At 39.0% G+C, this 21,696-nt stretch overlaps 3 protein-coding genes across 5 annotated transcripts in view; 2 read left to right on the forward strand and 1 right to left on the reverse strand.

The window, feature by feature from the left end:
• Positions 1–6,023, forward strand: part of LOC131668341 (atos homolog protein A) — a 28,319-nt gene extending 22,296 nt beyond the window's left edge. Inside the window, exons 5-10 of the mRNA XM_058942425.1 lie at positions 315–549; positions 618–1,318; positions 1,409–2,610; positions 2,680–3,001; positions 3,086–3,285; positions 3,351–6,023. Of these exons, the coding sequence (XP_058798408.1) occupies positions 315–549; positions 618–1,318; positions 1,409–2,610; positions 2,680–3,001; positions 3,086–3,285; positions 3,351–3,519 (2,829 nt within the window). The 3' untranslated portion in view covers positions 3,520–6,023. The remainder of the gene's footprint in view (positions 1–314; positions 550–617; positions 1,319–1,408; positions 2,611–2,679; positions 3,002–3,085; positions 3,286–3,350) is intronic.
• Positions 6,024–6,475: 452 nt separating this feature from the next.
• LOC131668306 (pyruvate dehydrogenase (acetyl-transferring) kinase, mitochondrial) overlaps positions 6,476–21,696 on the reverse strand; it is a 39,084-nt gene continuing 23,863 nt past the window's right edge. Inside the window, exons 1-7 of one of the 3 annotated variants that reach the window (XM_058942368.1) lie at positions 17,039–17,742; positions 9,607–9,814; positions 9,139–9,323; positions 8,887–9,051; positions 8,520–8,698; positions 8,201–8,425; positions 6,476–8,024 (exon numbers count right to left, since the gene is read on the reverse strand). In XM_058942368.1, the coding sequence (XP_058798351.1) occupies positions 7,836–8,024; positions 8,201–8,425; positions 8,520–8,698; positions 8,887–9,051; positions 9,139–9,323; positions 9,607–9,814; positions 17,039–17,141 (1,254 nt within the window). In that variant the 5' untranslated portion in view covers positions 17,142–17,742 and the 3' untranslated portion in view covers positions 6,476–7,835. Of the gene's footprint in view, positions 8,025–8,200; positions 8,426–8,519; positions 8,702–8,886; positions 9,052–9,138; positions 9,324–9,606; positions 9,815–17,038; positions 17,743–21,696 lie in introns of those variants that run through there. The other 2 variants (XM_058942367.1, XM_058942369.1) reach the window with 2 other exon arrangements.
• LOC131668307 (protein CDV3 homolog) lies at positions 19,126–21,020 on the forward strand. The gene is made up of 3 exons (XM_058942370.1): positions 19,126–19,839; positions 20,322–20,773; positions 20,879–21,020. The coding sequence occupies exons 1-3, from the start codon at positions 19,663–19,665 to the stop codon at positions 21,018–21,020; spliced, it is 771 nt and encodes a 256-aa protein (XP_058798353.1). The 5' UTR covers positions 19,126–19,662.

Raw genomic sequence — 21,696 nt, forward strand, 5'->3', positions numbered from 1 at the left:
ACTTGAATATATTGCGAATCAGAAAATTAACGTAAGCTAGGAACTTTTCAAATCGATTAACAGAATAAAGTATATTCAAACGTAACGATTCTAAAAAAGCTAATACGTTAAACTAAATTAGCTCAGATTATACTAAGATATTGACAAAAGCTGTATTATTATGTTGCAATGTCAGAAGTTGTGGCAAAGTAATATCGAGAGGCAGGCTTCCTTGAAGATTATATGCCGATCAAATGATTCATCCAGTGAAGATGGTTAAGGCACGAAAGCTGCGCTGGCGGATCAAGCCTATGAGTGGTGTGACTGTGTTATAGGTAACGGTGTGGGCTCTGCCACGGATGGAGGAAATCCCTCGGCTGCAATGCCCACGGCACCTCACACAGTCCGAGGAACCAGCAAAGCCACATGAACATCACTACGCACGCGCCTCCACCCCCACCAAACCCTCGGCTACGGCTACTCTTGTCGCCAGCACATCTGCCAGTAACACTGTCCTCGAGACCATCGCCGACGCCGCCCACCATCAGAACAACCACCTCGTGATGCCCGGTAGGTCCCAACAGGCCCCGTCGTGCTCCTCGTGCTCACCGCCGCGGCTACAATGTTTGCTTCCGCAGCGCTGCTCGACGATCGACTGCAGATCCCCTGCGACAAGCCCGGCAAACACCACTGCCGCTGCGCCGACGAAGAAGACGACGACGTCGAGGAGGTGCAGCCGAGCGTTGGCCAAGCCCAGCGGCCCAACGGCGAGCGCAAGCGGCGCCGCTCGCTGCCCTGCCGCCCACCCGACAGCCCCGGCAACGCCAGCAATCCCAGCCCCGGCCATACCAGCACCGCCGGCAACACCGGCCAGGAGCACTGCTCGTCTGGTCTGCCCGCGCTCAAGGAGGCACTGCTGCCGCCGAGTGGAGCAGCCGCCGTCGCCACGGCCACGGCCGACGCCTCGGCCGGCCTCGACGGCCTCGAGCGCAGCTTCCGCACGCAACTCAGCATCGACGACCAGCAGGAGAGCAGCGAGAAGCGCTACAAGCGGTCCGATAGCCGCGGACACTCGTCGTACGGCGGCGGCAGGCCTCGTCAGCAGCACAGCGCCTCGGCCGGCAACACACACGTGCCTTTGCTCATCCCCTGGGTTTCTTACAGTGCCAACGGCAACACCGTCACTGCGTTGTTGCCCGTCAATAACCAGAACGCCAGCACCAACGGCTCCACCGCGAGCAGCAGCACCGCCACCCCCTCCCCCAACCTCAACCTCGTGGTTAACCCCTTCCACGCGGCGCAGCTCGCCAGGCCAGCCCTCCCCGACGACCTCGACAAGGTAAAGTCCGCGTTGCCGAGGACAGCAGCAATGGAGGATGCTCGCGCCGGGGATTTAGATCTGCTCATGACGCGGCTCTCCTTATCGCAGGACAAGCAGGACCAGGCGAGCATCCTCGAGTGGATAACACGTGTACCCGCGAGGGTTCTCGGCTCGGCCGAAGAGTGCACCGGCAATGGCAAACCCAGCTCGCCGGCGGCGCCCTCGAGTACCCCGCTCAAATCGCGCAGCAATCTTGACCTCAGTCCGCGCGAGTTCGATGAGGTTCTCGCGGTGCTGCGGGCCAGAACGCCGCTCGGCAGAAGACGCGCCGCCGTAAAAATGGCCAAGCGAAGAGAGAAGTACGACAGACTCGTTAATGAAACTCAGCTGCAGCAACAGCAGCAACAGCAGCAGCAGCAGCAGCAGCAGCAGCAGCAACAGCAGTCGAGCAAATCCACTACGAACAGCACTGGTGAGGTCGAAAACAAGGCAGACGTGCTGCTGGGTGCCATTCTCAGAGGTAGCAGTCGGGACAAGAACGGCTCGACGACGGAGGCAGTATGCCTGGACGCATCGGCGTCGCTCACGGAGGAGACGAAACCGGGGAACGCTAGCCCGCAGAGCTGTACTTCCGACAAGCCTGTCTCGCCGTCAAACGCCGTCGAGACGTCTCTGCCAGGGAGCCCGAACAAACGACTGTCGCGGCTGAGGCAGCTATTCAAACGCTACGAGAACGAGAAATTGATTCGGGCCGAGGACGGCACCTTGTCACGCTGCGAGTCGAGAGTCAAGCGACGGATCGACTTTTCGAGCGAAACCGACACCAAGGCAAAGCTCGAAGACAACCAGACACACTGTGATTGTTCAGTTGGGACCAGTACAAACGGTAGCGCACGCGTCAACTCGACGCTGCACGGTATAAACGGTACAAACGGTACAAACGGTACAAACGATACAAACGGTCAGCGAAATACCGTGGAACTCTGCGCGAATGGTGCCGATAGAAAGAAGAAGACTCGCGGCAGACGCGACCTTTCGCCGATTTGGGTAAATCACAACAACAACTACGTCGATGCCAAACACAAGGATTGCGCCACCGCGACCGAAGACCAGGAGGAGCAGATCGACAAGACGATCGTGCCGACAGCCAAGGACCAGGAAAGATTCAGGCGCTCCCTGGAAAACGCCGCTTCGATGGTGTTCCACAGCAGGACCGGCCTTCCTCTTACATCGAGTCCAGCGCCTCTTCGACGCGGCAGCTGTTGCTTCGACTTTGACAGCAGTCTCAACAGCGTGTCATCCAAACGAAGGTAAGTGTATTCCGGTAGACGAGCCGACCGAAAGTCGCTGGGAATAATGACAATTTTGTAATTTTGCAGCGCCCTTTTCGAGCTGAACACTCCTCCAAGCCCCGGGGCTGTTTCTTTGGAGGAGGGCGATAGAGAAACGGAAAATGCCTGTGATATTGAAGAGGTGACGAGGCGGAGATCGACTTCGCGCAGTCGGCCCCAGAGTCACGCTCTCTTGGGAAGCTTCGAGGAATCTGCGCTCAACGGTAGACTAGAACCTGTTTCGACAGTCCACGGTTTTACTGCCGAAATCGGAGCCAGTGGATCATTTTGTCCAAAACATCGAAAACTTCCAGTCACTGTATTTTTTTATACGCTTGGAGACAACGACAAAGTTTCGTCTCCGTATCTCGTGAGTAATCGTTACATTTGTCTCGCTATTTTGGTCCGCGATGCTCTACTCAAGTTTTGAGTAATTTATCGCAATTGCTTACAGGCTCACATAAACTTAGGTAAGAAAGGATATCAAGTACCAAAGAGCGGCACAATTCAAGTCACCCTTTCCAACCCATTGGGCACTGTTGTCAAAATGTTCGTGGTACTTTATGACCTATCTGACATGCCGCCAAGGTCTCATACCTTTTTACGCCAGCGAACTTTGCGCGACAAAACGTTACGCTACCTCATTCATCTTAGGTACTGTATACATGTCCTCTTTTGTTGACAATACATCGAATAACGAATAATCGCTTCATTTTTAGATTTATGTCTGGAAAGTCCGGACGAATTTATTTACATACAGATATAAGAATGATTATCTGTCGAAAGTCAGACGTAGATACTGCATCGAACTTCGGTTCCGAACCGCCAAAGGAGCTGCGTAGCTACATTCACGGTCCCACTAATCCAAAATTTTCGCCAAGGTGCTGAGTCTCGTGGCTCTTCCCATGGGGTTGCTGTCAACCGCTACAATCACCAAGTCCCCAACCCGTTTATGTCTAATGATCATTGTAATAATCAACGCTCCGTCACCTCTGCTGATCAACGATTCAATGACAAAACGTGTTAACGGATTTTTCAAGACATTCGAAGGTGGTCTCACGTGGTCAACAGAACGCTAAAAGGGAACTCTAAATGAATTTTTTATCGCAGTAACTTAATGTTATTTTTGTTATGTAGTTTCGTGTCGAGCTAATTTACTAATTCGACTTATCATCATGGCTTTTATTATTGCGTATTTAGATGTAATGCATACTTGAATCATAATTTCTCGAAACATCAAAATTATCATAAGTCTTTCATTTGTTATTTATTTTTAATTTTTTTATTATTTTTTTTTTATTTAGAATTTTAATATTTATTGTGATTGATTAATTAGCTCACAAGATTACAGAAGAAAGATTGATTTCTTGCGCTGTGCAATCCTACTTTCGGAAAACAATTGAAAAATTTTCGCTATTAGTACTAGCTGAGAAAAATGCTTTAATTATTCAAAAGTGTCTTGAAAAATATGCTCGTGAATTTGTCTGAAGCTTTAGAGAAAAATTAAAGGCCATTTTCTGAAATCTCTATGTAAATATATATAGTAGTAACAGTCATCCAGAGGATATTTTATGTGGGATGATACTGCCATGTATGTAGCACCCTGCTCTATCATAAAAAAGTGATATATATTAAGAAGAAAAAACAGTAGTATGAATCGTTCGCTGAATCTCTAAATATAGCATATCTGTAATCTCGGACAATAAGATAATATCCAACACATCTTGAATGAAATAATATTATAGACATAGCTAACTTTCGAGAACAGCGATCGATGCGCACGTTTTCATCTTCTATTAAGAAATTGCAGATTATTTACGTGTATAATGAAAGAACACATTTTTGTGTCCATAGAACTGTGATTAATATATTGATATAGATAAGAAAATATCTGTTGAAGAGTAACTATTTGCGTAGTAGGTACATAATTTAGTATAATAATCATTATTCTACTAATATCGAACGAGGAAAAACGTGACTATGCATATTGTATCGATCGATTTGTAGTTGAGGTGAATGGTGAATCATCTCAAACCGTTATTTTCGTAATTCAAGATGCTTATTTTTTTGTAGAAAATCAATTTCTCGGCGATTAAAGGAGAAAGCATAAAAAATATAAAAAATTTACATTATCTTTGAATCAAAACTCGCTTGTTCAAAGCGTTGTAGACAATTGCTAACAAAAAACGTTCCTGTTATTTCACTAAAAATATCTCTGATTGGTTTGTGTACAATTATAGCTCTATCATTTATTATTAATAAATTCCATTTTGCGAGAACGTCACTTATCCGAAAAATCATAAATTAATTTATCGTTATAAATAATTTTTAACTTTTTTTTACAATTTGATTAAGAAATTTATTTACGATTCCATAATTTGTGTGGTTTATAATCATATTTTCGGAAAAACTTTAGGACAATGTTTTTTTAAGTATTACATTTATATAATTTTTGGAATTGAAAATAAATTTTATACATAAACAAAATAAAATTATTAATAAAAATTTTAATGATTTCTTATCAATTTTCATTCCTTTTCCTATTTTCTATTCAGAGGTATTTTGGACTGACACGATAGCTTCATAGCTGTTGGCGATCATCCTTAAAATAACAAATAACACTATCTAACTCTTTAAAAGGACAATTAAAGTCATGGATACATCTACAATCAATTGTAGAGATCAATAAAATTTAAACTTTTTAAACTGGTTACCAGCATTCAATGCGAGTTATTCTTTTATGATGACTTTAAAACTACTTTGTTAACAAGAATCTCGTACAATAATAAACGATATTTATTTTAAAAATAATAATGTGATTACGTCGGTTAATCCGCTAGTTTCCGAAATTTTTCAGAACAATACAATACATAAGTAGATTGATCACTGCCATGCTGTAAATACATATAGATTCAAATACGTAGAAATGCATTTTTTAGATTCACTTGAACCTATTATGCACATCACAAAGTTATACTTTAATTTAGGATAATTGAAATTTCAGAATTTCACGATTCTAGTAATTACGATGTGTCAAGAAATATCGAAAAATAAAATATATCATTCGAACGATAATAATTATAACAACTTTCGATAAAAAATATAAATATGCCATAGCATTGCAAAAATTGTAAAAAAGTTGATTTTTCTTTTCTTGGTTATCAGTAAAAATTTTACGTCAATTTAAATTAACAAGTTAAAATATATTTGTAAGTTTGTGTATGGTATATTCTTTTTTGAAATCGAATTGTTACCGCCAATTTGTATTCATTCAAGTGCAAATGTAGTAACAGTAAATTTATTGTATTTTGAAAAAATAACCTAATGTAATAAAGATCCAAATATGGTAATCAATGTCTTCAATTATTCAAATTCATGAGTTTTATGACGGGGACTTCTATCCAAATGTGTCGGAACGACACAGCAGAAATCACCGTCAACTCAACCCATTGAATCAAACGGAGAGTGCAAGCGTATGACGGTCGATATTTTAACTATTTCGGCTGCAATATGCTTACAGAATAAGATCTCCGGTGAGACTCGGCAACAAATACCCAATAGAATGGTTCCAATAGACTTGTTCCCGTTTATCAGATTATTATAGTTGAAGTTTATTATTTTATTATTATTATTATTATTATTATTATTTATTATTATAAATTATTATTATTATTATTATTATTTATTATTATAAATTATTATTATTATTATTATTAATTTATTATTATTCCATCAGCTTTTTTGTTATAGTATAGAGTACAATGATGGTAAAAGTTAGCCAAAGAAAAGAAATAAGAACAGAGAAACAAGATAAAAAGTAGAATAAATCTGAATTCAAAGAACAATTTCGTTACTATTAAACTTTTTAATTTAATTTTTATCAATACATAATCAAAATAATTAGTTTACATAACTTACAAGTATCGACCTACTTATTTGATGTAGATAAAGCTATTTGTTGTAGAATTATATTGTAAACGTAAATTATTAAAAAAAATATATGCATTATACTTAAGACATACATAATTTATATATAATAAATGGATTGATGCACAGCACTGTTTCGTCCTACTCTGATTATAATCAGTGATCAGTGAAATTAACATTTCATTAAAAGCGAATTACATTCATACAAGAAAAGATTGTGATACAGTTCTATTAAGAACAGATTTATTCAATTACAATATCAGATTTCTAACATACCGCCGTACCTGTATAAAGGAAATATAATACATCTTTTTTAAACAATCTATTATAATTTTAAAAATCCTCGTCATTCTTTAACTCACTTTTAATTGATCTTTACAAAATATTATGCGTCTCTTTATCAAGAAACTATATTTTGTATGAATACGACGATTAAATTATTTTAAATTTCACTTTTAGAATGATTTTTCTTCTAGTTCGAAAACTTTATTCTGGAATATTTTTATCAAAGTTTTGGGTATCATTCGATTATTTTTCCATAACAATAACTTTCGAACTGCATATCAATTTTTCGAATCCTCACTTGAAATAATTACTAATATATTATGCACTATTTTTTTAATAAGTTTATAATAAATAGAAAATTGAAACCAAGTATTACTGCAATAGCCAGTGACGTTAGCAATATTTTGTTATTTAACATTCGCTTTAAACATTCATTGCGATAAAATATAACACAAAATATAATAATTGAATTTTTTTTATAAATACATCATCGAATAAATTAAAAATGTCATCCAATTTGAAAAGATATTGATGTACATTGATACATGTAACAGTAAGTATTGATACATGTAACAGTTACCAAACATAAGTTTGAAGAATCACAGATATTGGTATACAAGTCTATAAGATTATAAATCTACCGGATTACATATCATGTTCTTACATGAATTTGGATCGTTTAAAATTGAACGTTAAACAATTCGTGTATTGATCAAAGCATTTTTCATTTCCTTTAAAATAAATGGCTTGGAATTTCAATCATTTACTACATTTTGATATGTTATCCTATGATAAAAAATAAGCAAACAAAAAAGTAAATGCCTTACAGTTAACCAATGAAACATCCAAATCGAGGAAAAACACACATAAGCTTTATGTGAAAAATGATAAAAATGGATTTGAAACATAAAAAAAGTTATCTAAAAAACAAATTAAATACACGTTTATCAGTCAGCTGAATCTGATTCAACGACTGTACCGAGGGCTTGATGCTAGCAGTGGCTAGCTTGTAAACCATTTGGAAGTCTGTGACCTTGATTGTGGCTCATGGACATTTGTCTAGTTGCCATACTATTACCGCACTGGCTGCTCCAATCAGCTGTCGAGATTGGTGTCCTGTAGAACTTCGAGGACGTTTTGTTGAAAATAGGTAACAGCTCGTTTGCTTCGTTCGACAGCGCCTGAAACGACAATTTGAAATGGCTTAAAAATTACGGAAGACGATTTCCATTATAGGCATATTAAAACATGACTAGAAAACAAGTTAATTTCACTAGAATCTTGAAAAAACTGTTATTAGTTATGCACTGCGGAAGTTACAGGATAAAATAATTGCGTAGATTTCAGAAACAATTACCTTTAAATAGACAACGGCTTCAGTTCCATAACCTTCGCAACTGAGTACAACCAAATCACCATGTAAATAACGCGCGTATAATCGAGATAATGGAAGACCGTAGCCGTAACCGGCAAGTGGTACAGTATGAGCATCGGACTTGCTGGGCTGAGGTGCTGTACTGTACATGTATTTGAACAAATTGTCCATCTGCGAGCGTGGAATGCCACCTCCTTTATCAGACATCTAAAAAATTTGAACAGATACATACAGCCTAATCAATGAGAATGTTCAAACGATTATTTGAATTAATAAGTAAAATAAATGTGAATGGATCAACCTTGACGCACACGTCTTCTTTGCCCTTGACAAGTATCACTTCTAGAGGAGGATAGTTATCGGCATCAGATCCACAATGCTCCATCACTGCTCTCATGCTATTTTTGAAAAGTTCAAAGAGCATGTGGTACATGTGACTCGGAACGTATACTATTTTTATTTCGCTGCCACTTTCCAGCTTCGCTAAAGAACAGAATATCAATTACATTTAGGTGAGACAGTATATGTTTGTGAATATTATTCATCGATACAATAGATAAAATAATAAAAGTGACACTGAAACTAACTCTTCTAATGTTAATTTTGTCTACTTTCACAGCTATGTGAAATGATGTCAATGTCTCTTTTATTATTTTGTATAAACTTGCCATTATGCTGTTTAATGATTAGATCGGGACTAGCCATGTAGTATTGATCGCACAGGAAGCGTGCGTTTTCATAGGCATCTTTGATGACGCTGACAACATCACAGTAAGGGTCTATGCAGCCAATGTGTCTGTTGTGCCCATTCAATACTCCGCCAAAAAGCAGAGCTAAACAAACAAAATATTTCGATAAGTCATGCAATGAGAATAACAACTCGAACGACTTTGTACAATGGTATTTTCTTTGTGACTCACTGTGTTGATTAATGAGCATTCTTATTGAAATTCGAGACATATAAAACCTGTCGAGAAAATACTGAATACTATTCTCCGTCATTGCATCTACGTCGTGAGATTCTTTCAGCTCTAGTACACCTTGCGCCATTGTTTGGACCACGTCAGAGTGTCTGTTCCTGATCTTGACCAAAGCTTGACAGAATCTAGAAAACGTTAGCAAATTTTACGAGTTTTAACGGATACTTCTATTGACTCCTTTTAAAGTCACGAGTGAAAATGTTGCCTCGTAGCTTGGCACCGATAAGACCGATGAAAATGTATTTAATGATCAACGGATTATTTGCCTTCTCTGCAAATCCATTTTGTTTATGAAAAATGACGTGTTTGATTATTTGAAACCGCGCTCCTTTGTTAATACAATATTTCTCGATTGCATTGCCGCAAGAAAACGCGTCATCGTTATCAAGCGAAATACTAAAGTTTTACCTGTCCAAGGTACTTTCATTAACTTCTGCCTTCTCAAAATGAAGAATTTCTTCAAACGAAGTGATGTACAAATTGTTCACAATGCCCACGCTGGGCATTCGCAGTAGATGGTCCGGAAGTAGGTGAATTTCCTTCATAATATTAGCCAAACGCACCGGAAGTTCTTTTCGTAAAAAAATAAAAGATTTTCTTTCGCAGGCACTAAGTCCTGCAACACAGTAACAATAAAAAATTAACGAAATAAAAATTCATTTGATATTACTCGATAAGATAAATGTATTCGTATGGCGAAATGTTATGTGAGCTATTGATAAATATGCTTGAGACGATTGCTTTATCACACTGTTTTTGCTGCCATTTTGCAAAGACCGTTGAGTCCATTAATTACAAGTGGAGTCAGCAAGAGACTGTGAAATTACAATATCGTAAACATCTAGTAAACTGTCAATTACGAAGCTCGTAAAAATTGACTCAAGTTATAATGTTTCGAAACTGTAGTAATAAACATGATACTTTAACAACAATTACTAATAGCAAAAGAAAACAGCTGTGCAAAATAAGGTAAGTGTTTTCATAGTCAGGGTGGCGGTCAATTAATTAATTACAATAAAACAAGCGCCAGTACCCGAAGTCCAGGGAGCGAAGCGATCGCTCGCTGCCTTGGCACACATCCTGCTCGTACCGTACTGGCGCTTGCCTAGCCCAAGGCACGTAATTAGCTAATAAGCTATAAGTGCTGCAATAATCTCTATGACATATTTCATTTCATTGAAAGCATTGAATATCTCTGCTGCTTCGTGTATCAATCATTACGCGATTAAATATCACGCAAGGACAAAATCAGTCGAACATCACCGCACCATTCGAATTCGAATTCCGTGATACGAGGTGCACGAAGGAATGCGCTCTACAGCGGCAAAACAAGTCGTCGAGAGGTGAATTCTCACTGAAATCGTCTGACCGTGAAATCGCACCGTGAACGAACGCGCGTTATCTGCCGAGCGTACAGATACAAACGAGACTAGAAAAGCACGACTTTGGACGAAAGAGAAAAACGAATCGCCCCCGCCATTGGCGCGGCAAACAAGGCATCGAAATAAAGATAAACGCGCGTACGTTTCCCATTAGCAGTCGACTGCCGCGTCGAGTTATCGACCTTCTCCGCGGACTAACTTGACTGAAGTGTGATTGTTTGAGCCGGCAGGAGAACAGGCCTCCCGAGCCAATCAGTTGCGAAAATCTGACAATTCGCCTGACACGCTTGTGTCCTGGAGTGCAGTTATCGATTGTTATCCGTGCGGATGCACGCCTACGATACGTTGATTTATCAACAGCGCTTCAACGGACCTGCTCGATATATATATGCAAACCTAACAAATATTAATGGTATTACTAGCGTCAACGCTAAACTTACAATGTTTCACTATATAATTCGCTAACAGTCATTCACCTGTTGTCTAATATTTTCAAGTTAAGCAATACAATCAAGTCGCGTTATTTTTTAACTGGCTACTCGAACCAAACGCCTAATACAAATATTTAGATTACATTTTCCAATAAATGAATAAAGAAAAGTATTTCGATAATTCATTGAAAAATATGCATTACATTGTACGTACTTATGATTCATCATCACCATCGATAATTCGATTAATGGATCTAATTCTTCCAGCGTATAAAAGTATTTTGTTCGATTTGTCGTTTTCGTTCGTCGCGCGTGTGACTTGCACTTCATTGACAAGTATAAAAATGGAGGCAACGTTCAAAAGAACTTGATTGCTTACCGTAGAACGGCAAAAATTTAGTGAACGATTGCATTTGATTGTTGATATACGTATCTATTGGTTGAATGAACGGAGAATGCAGAGAACAAAGGTTTCGTTGCAGACTTAAAAAAAGATGTTTTGCCGAAGTAAAGTCAAGTATAGAAAGAAGCAATCACGTCTTGTCAACAGACACGCAAAAAAGGCAATGATAATGAAATAAGATAACAGCTGTATAAAAGATGATCATTGTATCATCGTGGTAAAAAAAATAGGAGTTGGTGTGTCAGATCGTTTTTTTTTCCAGTTGTACAATTCATTGGATTGATGTTTTCAAATCACTGACAAAATAATCGACACGAATGGCCAAAAGACAATGACGATGAATAATTAACCGAGAGTCTGCGTACATTGAAAAGCAACGCTTTCTAATTAGAGCACGTCAACTCAAACGATATATTTGATGAATCGGTCATTGGATTTGTAAGTAAAATATAGACGTTGTTAAAAATTAATAACAAATATATCGTTTTACATGGATTAAATGAGAAAATGTGACATCTTTCGGTCCGAATTAATTAGAGCATCTAAGTCTTTGTGCTTATTAATATCGATATATGCGATAACATAAGAATGAAGCCAAGTATGCGAATAAAATTAATCTAAAAGTCATTCTGCTTTGTAAATTCATCAAGGCTATGTTTAGCATATAGGAACAGTGCTTAAGAGACAATGACAGATACAGTTTGTTTAGGGTAAAAAAGAAAAAGCAGATTTAGCCATGGCGGTGGGACGAACTCGAACGAGAAAAAGCACACGAAGAACGAAGATTCTCGAAAAAGCTGGTTGAGCGGCGCAACAGCATGGTTATGTGTAGCAGAAAGTCCGACGGAGCAGATGGACGCTCGTGGCGCTGCGACCGATGGAAGCCCAGCGAAAGCTGTGGGCTTGGTCGGACGTCACGAGCGCCGATTGGCCGCTTTCGGTGCCGCGCCTCCGATCGAGAAATAACAACCAAACTCGAGGCCGGCGTTCTCCGTGCTTTATCTGCCTCGCTTCCACGCCGCCGATTTTACTCGAACAATCGCGCAAATCATTGCCTACGTGCTGCTTCGCCACTCCCCATCGACTATCGCACTCTCGCTTTATTATTCGCGATTTCTTCGCTTTAGAAAGGAATCTTTTCTCACTCATCAGACTGTGTTTGTCTAGTGTGCTAATCAACTGACGCTCGCGTTAATTTTGTTGTGGCCTCCGTCACTTCCACTGCGAGGCTCTCGAACTTTTTCTCATTTTTAGAATAATTTAAAACGACTTTCGTGGCCAAGTTCTTGATTTTAAATCAGTCGAGCGTTCAAGTTCATGCATTACCTTAAGAACCATTAATTCATAGCGTCATTCGTGAAAATGGATTTTTAAACTTAGTCTATTGAGTTAGCACTTTGAGGAAGTCTATTATCAAAAACGATATTACCAAAAATTTTGCAACATAGCGATTACTAATCGCTATTATATTTGAGTAAATATTTCTTCGTCACGGACGTGACGAGTCAAAATTTTATTTGTTTATCGATGACTTCCCGCGCAAGCGAAATCTAACAACACTTTTCAGGAATAAAAAGCGAAGGTGTTGAAGAAACAAGCAAGCCATGTGATACAATCTTTAATGTTACTTGGAGGCCAGAACCTTGTCCTTCACTGCGGTATCGACTTCATCGCTTTTCACAGGTGGAGGCGCGCCACAGCAAAAATTAAAGCCTCGACTACAGCTGGCATCGAAAAAATACTTCTCGAAATAGGTTTCTGCGTAATATAAAGTATTAGCAAATAAATAGCTACATATTTGATAATGAATTTACATTACATTTTTTTTTTATCGCGGAAAAGTTATAGAAGAAACATTAACTTTATGAAAAAGTATATTGGTTTTGGCTGAGTAATTTTCAAGGAGGAAGTACTTGAAAATTTATTTTCTAATCTAAATAAAGAAATTGATTCAATTGCCTTTACGTCGAGATTTCCGCTCTCAAAATAGTGCATGAGCACTATATAACATGATATTTTTGGTCGCGTTTACAGTGACGTTAACTGTGCGTTTTCCTTTTTTTTTTTTGTAATATTATTCAAACACTTCATCTTCGGCCTTGTAAGCTTTGAAGTGGACTGTCTTCACAGCTCTAGTAGTCATCATGGCTCTACAGAAAAAACAGTCTATTATCGGTTAAAAAAAGATAGAAGCGTATATCTTTGCGAAAAAAACCGCATGAAACTAGGACTTACGTAGCGTTGAAGCTCAAGGTATTGCGCATCGATTGTTTCATTAACGATTCATCTAGAGTAACAAGCAACGTGAAGGGGAAAAAATGCGCGGATTTTCGAGCTCTTTTCAAACACGGATAATATCATATAGCTGTCATTTAGGCAGAGAAGCTTGAAACACCGGACAAAATACAGCTGATAATTCAAAGACTACTCGAAATAACTGCGATGAAATTAAAAAAAATCAATTAGTTTATGTGTAAACAATAATCTCTGAAAAAAAAACTTTCTCGTCAGTGGCTTGTTTGATTATTTTCGGATTTGATGTAAAACATTAAAAAGCTTTTGAACTTATAATTTTTCATGCACATATTCCTTGAATATTTTCATGCCAAGAACTTTTCAAAATTCAGCATCGACATAACGCTAAACTCAAATACACATTAAAAATTTTAAGATGCATTAACGCGATGTTAATCGTAATTTTTTCACTAAGATGTATACGCTTCAAAAGTGAGGTGCCTGTCATGCTCTAACCGATAGTAGTAGTTTCTCGAAGTTGATTGATAATGTTATATCAAATATTATGATTATTTGGTCATTAGCGGCGATCAATACTGTTTAGACTATGTCAGAAATAAATATTTCGCAACTACATCGTTCGTTTGACGTCTTTCCTAAAGAATTCAGAAGTACAGAATTGCAGCGTGCGGACAATGATGCACGGTTTTATTGTATACATAAAAAACTACCGTGCACAATAACATAGTGCAAATCAGCGTGTATCAAATCTTACGCTGTGCTACTGTGCACAATAATTTGTATGTATAATAGTACACGTATTGTCCCCACGCCTAAAATTGCTTGCACGTCCGTCATCGGAACAATAACTACATCCCGGTAGTACACGTCGCATCGTGTATGCTAATACTAATTCTATCCGATTGAAAAATCTCGTGATTATCTAATCATGGATCATTCCTAATAATTTTTCTTTGTTCCACGGTAATAGAGATGCAGATCTTACTACCATAAATTACACCGCAGTTCCGCGCTTTGTATTTCTGTACGCGTATATCAACGTTGTTTACGAACTATCAGTTTCAGTTGCATTACGTGAGTTTTCATTTAACACGACCGTGGCTAATTTCTTCATAATAATGCAGAGAAAAAAACCGAAAAACTTGTTACTCATCGGTTGTTAATTTCAAATTATAGAGAATGAAACTATTCATTATGTTTTTCAAGTAACTTCAAGTGCTTATCAAGTGTTTATTTTGCACTTTAATAGATCATCGTACGATTGTCGATTACATAATAGCAATTTCAAAACAATTAAAATCATTGTTAGGTGATTAAATTCACAATGTTTCTGCTTTGAAGCAAAGTCGAGAAAAATCACGGTTGTCGATGTTTTTGGAATTCTTTTGAAATAGAAATCACTTAATAAGAGTTGTGATTTAATGCCACAAGTGTCCCGATGGAAGCCGCAACTTTCAACGTCAATGACTCGGCGTAATGATAAAAAGAAAAGATCTGTTCTCATATTAACTATAAAGATTTACGTAAAGTGCGAAACTGAAAAGAATATGAAAAACGTTAGACAATCGCTGGGAGTGAAAATTTTGATAAGTTAAGAAAACGATTATTCGGAAAATTCAAGTAGAACTTGCCGATTTGCCGTGAGCAGTTAACTCATGCTAGAATATACAGAATAGGACGAAACAAGCACGAGTCATCGCTGAAACTTTTGCAAGATCTTTCAATCGTTGTCTACCATAAATGGACAGCTTGACAGTGGTTATCATCTTATGAAAATATTCAGTCAAACTTCTGACAAAATGAGAATACTATGTATTTAACAGGTATAGCGATGTCGGACGCATCGATCAAATAGAAAGCTGATCAAGCATAGACATGCGCCGCCGAAAAAGTGCGAATGTGCCTAAAGCAAAACAGGAGGAATGGAGTCTCTTTTCTATGCCGTCAACGCGGGCATTAGGATGGACGCACAGCTGCGATCCCCCTCCCCTCGACTATCTGTGTATACGTGACGTATAACTGTATAAGCCACTCGTATTTTCTACGCTGTTAAGAGTCAAAAACAAAGCTAGTAAATATCGCGCGCGCGCGCGCGCGATATTACTGCACCTGTATTCGCCATTTTTTTTATTACTTTCACATATTTTTCACGAGGCTAGAAAAGAAAAACCAAATTAATGGTTGATCCCGTGTGATTCTCTCCGAACGATTACGCAATTGATGTTTGTTGTTAAGCGAATTAGAACGTCAAGTTCGTACGGGGCAATAGCGTTGTTTCGGCAATTCCTTGCGTATGTATTTTTCTATCGGCGTAGACTGGATTTTTTGTTTTCAATTTATACATAGTAATTAAAACGGCTCAATGTTATTGTAATTTTTTTAACGCTAGTAATATTAATTACATATGAAATAAGTGTCAACTTAATTTTATACAGCAGACATAATTTTGAAAATCTAGTGCGAACAGTTTTTTGCAATATTCCACGCGATTGCATCAGATACAATTCGCACACAGCTGTACTGCAGACTGCTAACCCCTTGCACGCTACCGCCATCACATAAATGTACAGACCTGTCTCTGAAAAACTAGCTTCACACGTTCAATTTAACGATCTCGAAGATTAACAAACGATAAAAAATGAATAACAAGTCGGAAATATTAAATTTCGCCAGATGTGTCGTACAATGCGAATGAATCTGCTTAGAACTGGTTAATAAAGTTGGATTATCCTATAAGATAAATATAATTACTTATTTTTAGCAGAAACGTCTGGGCAAAGTATAAATAATTAATTTAATGTTGATACGTTATAAACTTTCAGTGCAATTTCAACTTGATGACGAGGCATTCTTTTTACCAAAACAGACGCATATCTTTATGCCAATTTTTTTCTATTTGAATATGGCAGTAAATACGTATTGTTTTAAATTTTTTTTGATACCGAACGACATAAATGAGCCGGTTGTTTCACTGACAAATATTTTGTTCCGAATTTATTTATCAAACGGCAACACAGATAACAGTATACGTACGCAGTCTCATTGACGTACATCAACACTTCTCGATTTTTTTTCCCGTACAAACTTGTTTCGTGTTTTGAAAATTTGAATGTAATTACTAGTTTAATTCAATAATACAGTATTTTTTTCACAAACGTGAAAGCATCTAATAGTTATAGTACTTGTTCTTGATTGATTTTTGAACAAGAGAACATTTTTAAAATACTAAGCTTTGTTACTGAGTGACTGCATCAATCTGTACATAAATAGGGGCTTAATAGGACAAATATCGATACCTCCGGCTGACATTACAGCGCAGCTGAATTATACGGAGATGTAAAAATCAAACAAGCACAAGAGAAACTTACCGAAATCTATGAACTGCTTGATAGACAGTGGCGATGGATTGAATTGCGAGTAAAAGTCGAGCATCTTAGCTATGTTGACGAAGCACTTTTGCGTGAGCTTCATTATTGCAATTGTCGCTCAAACCGCACATAAAGCTTCCCCTTGCAAAAGTCAACTCTGCCTGTTCTTGTCTGTGACTCTTGTCGTTGAATCAATTTGACCTCGCACTGATCATCCAACAGACGAGTCGTATCCTTGATGTTACTATCGAAAACTTCCTTTGGCGTTTCGACCGCGATAAAACTGAGGTCGTTGTAGCCCTTTGCGTTCTTACTCAGCCAAAAGGTTAAGTTGTAATTTGTCTGGACAAGGGTACTATTTTACAGTGAAACCAGTAAGTTGTGCATAGACATCAGCAGCAAAGCGCCCGTCAATGCGTATTGAGCTGTAGTCGAGCGATGACAAGCCTGTCGTTGGGTGATTTTTGGAAACGATAACTGGAGTCGCGTGCAATAACAATTTCGATGAACTGTCACTCGCCGCGAACAGTCACGTATTTTGGAATATTCAAGACGTTAAACGCAACTGCAGACTGCTGCTGACGGCCGAGCAGGCGGTGATCAAGTTACTTTAACTTGTCCCCTCCACAGTTCCGCCGCGGCACGTAAGCATAAGCATAAGCCCAAGCTCCGAGCCCCAAGTCCGTCCTACCACAATAGGAACACACACGGATTGGCGCGAGACTGCTGCCAACTGGTGGACCGTCGATCAAGCTTGGCATGTCTCGCGCCAACTTTTAAATAGCGCACATTGCACTCTCCCGTCCGCTCCGATACAAGGCTACTTGTTAAAGTCTATTATGTGTAATTTAACAATTCACGCAGTCATTTGGCAAGTGTGTTGAGTAAAGTTATAGCTTGGCTTAGTTTGGCATGTGCTCCTATTTAACCCAATAACCTATTCGAATACTACTAATAATATATAAATTTATAAATACTTGACGCTTTTCAAAGGGCTTTCAATGACAAATTGTCGTTGATAATTTGCGTAAAAGCGGAAATTGGTAGACGATTTGATAAACCGTCAACGTTAAAAAATTGAGGATGCTCTGCTAGTTATTAATTGCAAGTATAGCTATGACCTTTACATGAGATATTTTAGAAACAAGTGGAATTTCTTTTTTCAAGGATTGGCAAGATCGCCATCTTACGGTTTATGTTCGGGGGATATAAAAAGCTTTGCCCCGAATACTTTACAGCAATAACTCGAATGTATATAGTTATTTGAATGTCATTAATAGTATACAAAGTCGTTCAAGAGGGATAATAAAATAAAAATAAGTAGAAGTTTCCTTGGAGTAGACCCTGTTGAGTTCACCCCAGTAAAGGTATACAAACTTTTGGTGACTTTATTTTGATCAACACCCTCGTGCCCAGTTCAAAAGACAAACCAAAGCGTCCTCTCTTCGATACGCCGACGGCAGAGGCCAACAGCGCTGAGGTCGCGGCACTCTCTGCTCGGGATGCAGGAGTCTTCGGTCTTCGCTCAAAGTTAACGAGAGTCACTTACGCGACTCCGATCGTGGCTCCGCGACGGTACTCGAGAGAACCTTTCGTCACGTGTTCGCTTCCCGACTCCCCCCGTTCTCTTATATCAACCGCAGCCAGATTTTCACCGCTTATGCAGTGACCGTCACGTATTTTTATTAACAACAATGAATATGCTCATGTTAAAAACAAACAAATATTTATTAAGTAGATATGAGTTTACGCAAAACTTTTGGTTCCTTTCTAGCATTTTATGCGTTGCTTAGCAATGAAAAGAACATAGCGTTACTATTTTTAATTGTCTAATTGTAAAATCGCATACTATTTATTTTATTTAAGTAATATTATCACCATTGTTTTTAATCATTGGAAAGTTATGGAAAAATGTACAAACAAGTAGGCAATTTCAATCAAGTATGTACAAAATATTAAAAGATCGCGCGTTCTCGCAAAACCTGACTCACGTAGTGAGAGCTGTCAACATGGCGATGCACATACACATAGATCTAAAGGAGTATATTTGTAAATGGGTGAAGTAAAAAAAGGGCTGGAGGAGGCCAGGCTGCGCGCACGTGTATGTACACGCGTCGATAAGTTTGGTCTTTTGTGTATCGTACGTGTCGCGTCTATGTGAAGTACTGATGGATCGAAAATTGAACAAGCAGCTCGACTGCTCGTATTTCGTACTTCGTGTCTGTGTAGGAGCACTGCTGTATCTATGTATGTGACACTAGCGCAACGAAGAGCGTAAGCGGGACTTCCGGTCGGGTGCTAAGGCAAGCCCATGTGGTTGTTGAACGTGGTCGTCGGGAGACGTGCATTAGCTTTACGCGTGGAACGTGATTCCGTGTGAAAAGTCACGATTCTGGTGTTCAGCTACTCGTCTCACAAACTTGGTTGAGAGAAGACGCTTTTCAGTATTTTCTCTTCCTCTCGTGACGTGATCCAAGCTTGTGGGTTTAGGTTTAAACCACTAGCAACCACGTCTACTCGTAGATAGCCGTGTTCCCGGCGTGCTCGGCTCTTCGCTCTCTCGTATCTTTACAATAAGCTGACACATAACTTTATATATTGTGATAGACATTGTGAAAACAAGCATGGCTGATCTCGACGATTTTTTCGCCAAAAAGGACCGCAAGAAGGGCAAGGGAAAAAAGTTCACCACCACCGAGGAAATAGCCAAAAAACTCGAGGAAACTGGCAAGAAGGTAGACAAGCCTAAGCCCAAGGAAAAGCCGACCAATGCCGAAAGCGAGGACAACCAACCGATTGAGGTAAGACAGCCGTAGTACGCATATCTTTACAGTCAAAAACAATAATTAGTCGCCCTCACTGTCGTCTCACTGTTCCACGTGAAAAGTGTGCCGCTGCCATGTTTGCACGCGTATAAACGTCACTCCAAGCGCGCGCCTTCCCCTTTCTCAACGCTCGGATCCTTTTACCTGTACTTACCTTTACTGCATTTTAGCATGCTTACAACTTATTTAGTGGGATACTCCCCGAAACCATCGTCTTAAAAAGCAACTTTAAATTTTTAAATCACAATATTGTCATTGAGGGGGCTAATCTGAGAAAGCCGGGACTTATGTAATGCGATCAGGTTATTTTTGCTTTGAAGATGCAGTAGCTTTGGGAAATGGCAGCTGTTACCAGCAATTTGCCGATTCATGCCCTCCTCTTGATCCTCTCCCTTCCTACTTAGTGTGCTTCTTCCACACACGGATTTTCATTATGTAATTTCTTGTTATAATTTCAGGAAGAAGATGAGTGGAAGGAGTTTGAAGAAGAAAAGAAAGATTACACAGGATTGAAAATTGGAAATTTAACAGTGTCAGCGATGGACGATAATGATGTAGATGATGATCGAGGAACTGGTGATAATAGTTCGGACGGGGAATCGGGTGAACCTGGAGGCAAACACTTGGGTCCTTGGAAAATGTCGCAATCACAATCGCAAGGCCAGCCAGAACCTGAGTCAACGCAGCCAACGCCACAACCTCAGCCTGTTCAACAACCTCCTCCATCTTCTACTGGAGGAACTTACAAAATACCACATCTAAGGCATGGAGCACCACCCCCAGAGCGTGTAGGTCCTGGTCCTCGTATGAGATCAAAGAATATAGCTCCAGATATCAACAGCGAAGAATATTTCCCCACACTCAATGCCAAGCCACCTACTAACGATGCAGTGGGAGCATGGGGAAGAAAGTATGTAAACACTCTTTAAAGATCAAACTGATTCACTTATTACAATATGTTTCAATTAACTTATCTTAAATCTAATAAATATTAATCATTACTGCATTTGTGTAGGAAACGTGATGAAGGTTCTTTCGAAGAGGTTCGAAATCGAGGTGCAGGAAGACAAGTTTATAGTGCACAAGAAAATCAACCTCAAGCTCCAAAGCTATCCTTAGGAAATAAATATGGAGCATTGTCTCAAGATCAAAGCTGAAAGTGACAAGTCTGCTATCGACAGATTATTAATATACGTTACCGCCTCACTCCGTTTCGTGGTCCAGTTTACGACGTAAAACACGTTTAATAGGCTAAAAACGCACAACTCCGTGCATACCTATTTATTTACCGCTCTACACCTGGAAAGTTCTTCGTTTTATCGTTATAAATGATTCTTTAACGTGTTAAAATTGATAAAAAAAAGTTTTTTAATTAAGCACGCATTATCGATAGAAGCTGCGGTAATGCAAAGCGATCATAAGAAATTTGAAGAGATTAATAGCGCAAAAGCGACATGGCTACATTTTTTAAATAAAAGCACGTTAATAAGTGTAAGAAAAAGCTTACTATTGATACTATACTTAGGTTATTGAGATTCCGAGGCTGGGCTTCGGAACGGTATCGCAAACATGAAAAGTGTGCAAGTTAAAATGAAAAGCCAACAGAACTATTAAATTGATGAGAATAAACATTGAAAAATACTGACAAGATAATCAATGAAAAGACGATGTTGTGAAGGTAAACGTGTGTATGGTTTTGTTGATGCTTGTTTAAATATGTTTATTGGGTTGAAGTTTTTTTTTTAAACATTGTAAAAAATAAAAGAGGAAGGATGATGAAAGATTAGTCGAAGATACAATTTGTCTTTGTTTTTTGGAAGTTATTGAGGTGCT

The sequence above is a fragment of the Phymastichus coffea genome, unplaced genomic scaffold, assembly GCF_024137745.1.
Source record: "Phymastichus coffea isolate CEN01 unplaced genomic scaffold, Cenicafe_Pcof_1.1 PCOF00076, whole genome shotgun sequence".
Classification (NCBI taxonomy): Eukaryota; Metazoa; Arthropoda; class Insecta; order Hymenoptera; family Eulophidae; genus Phymastichus; species Phymastichus coffea.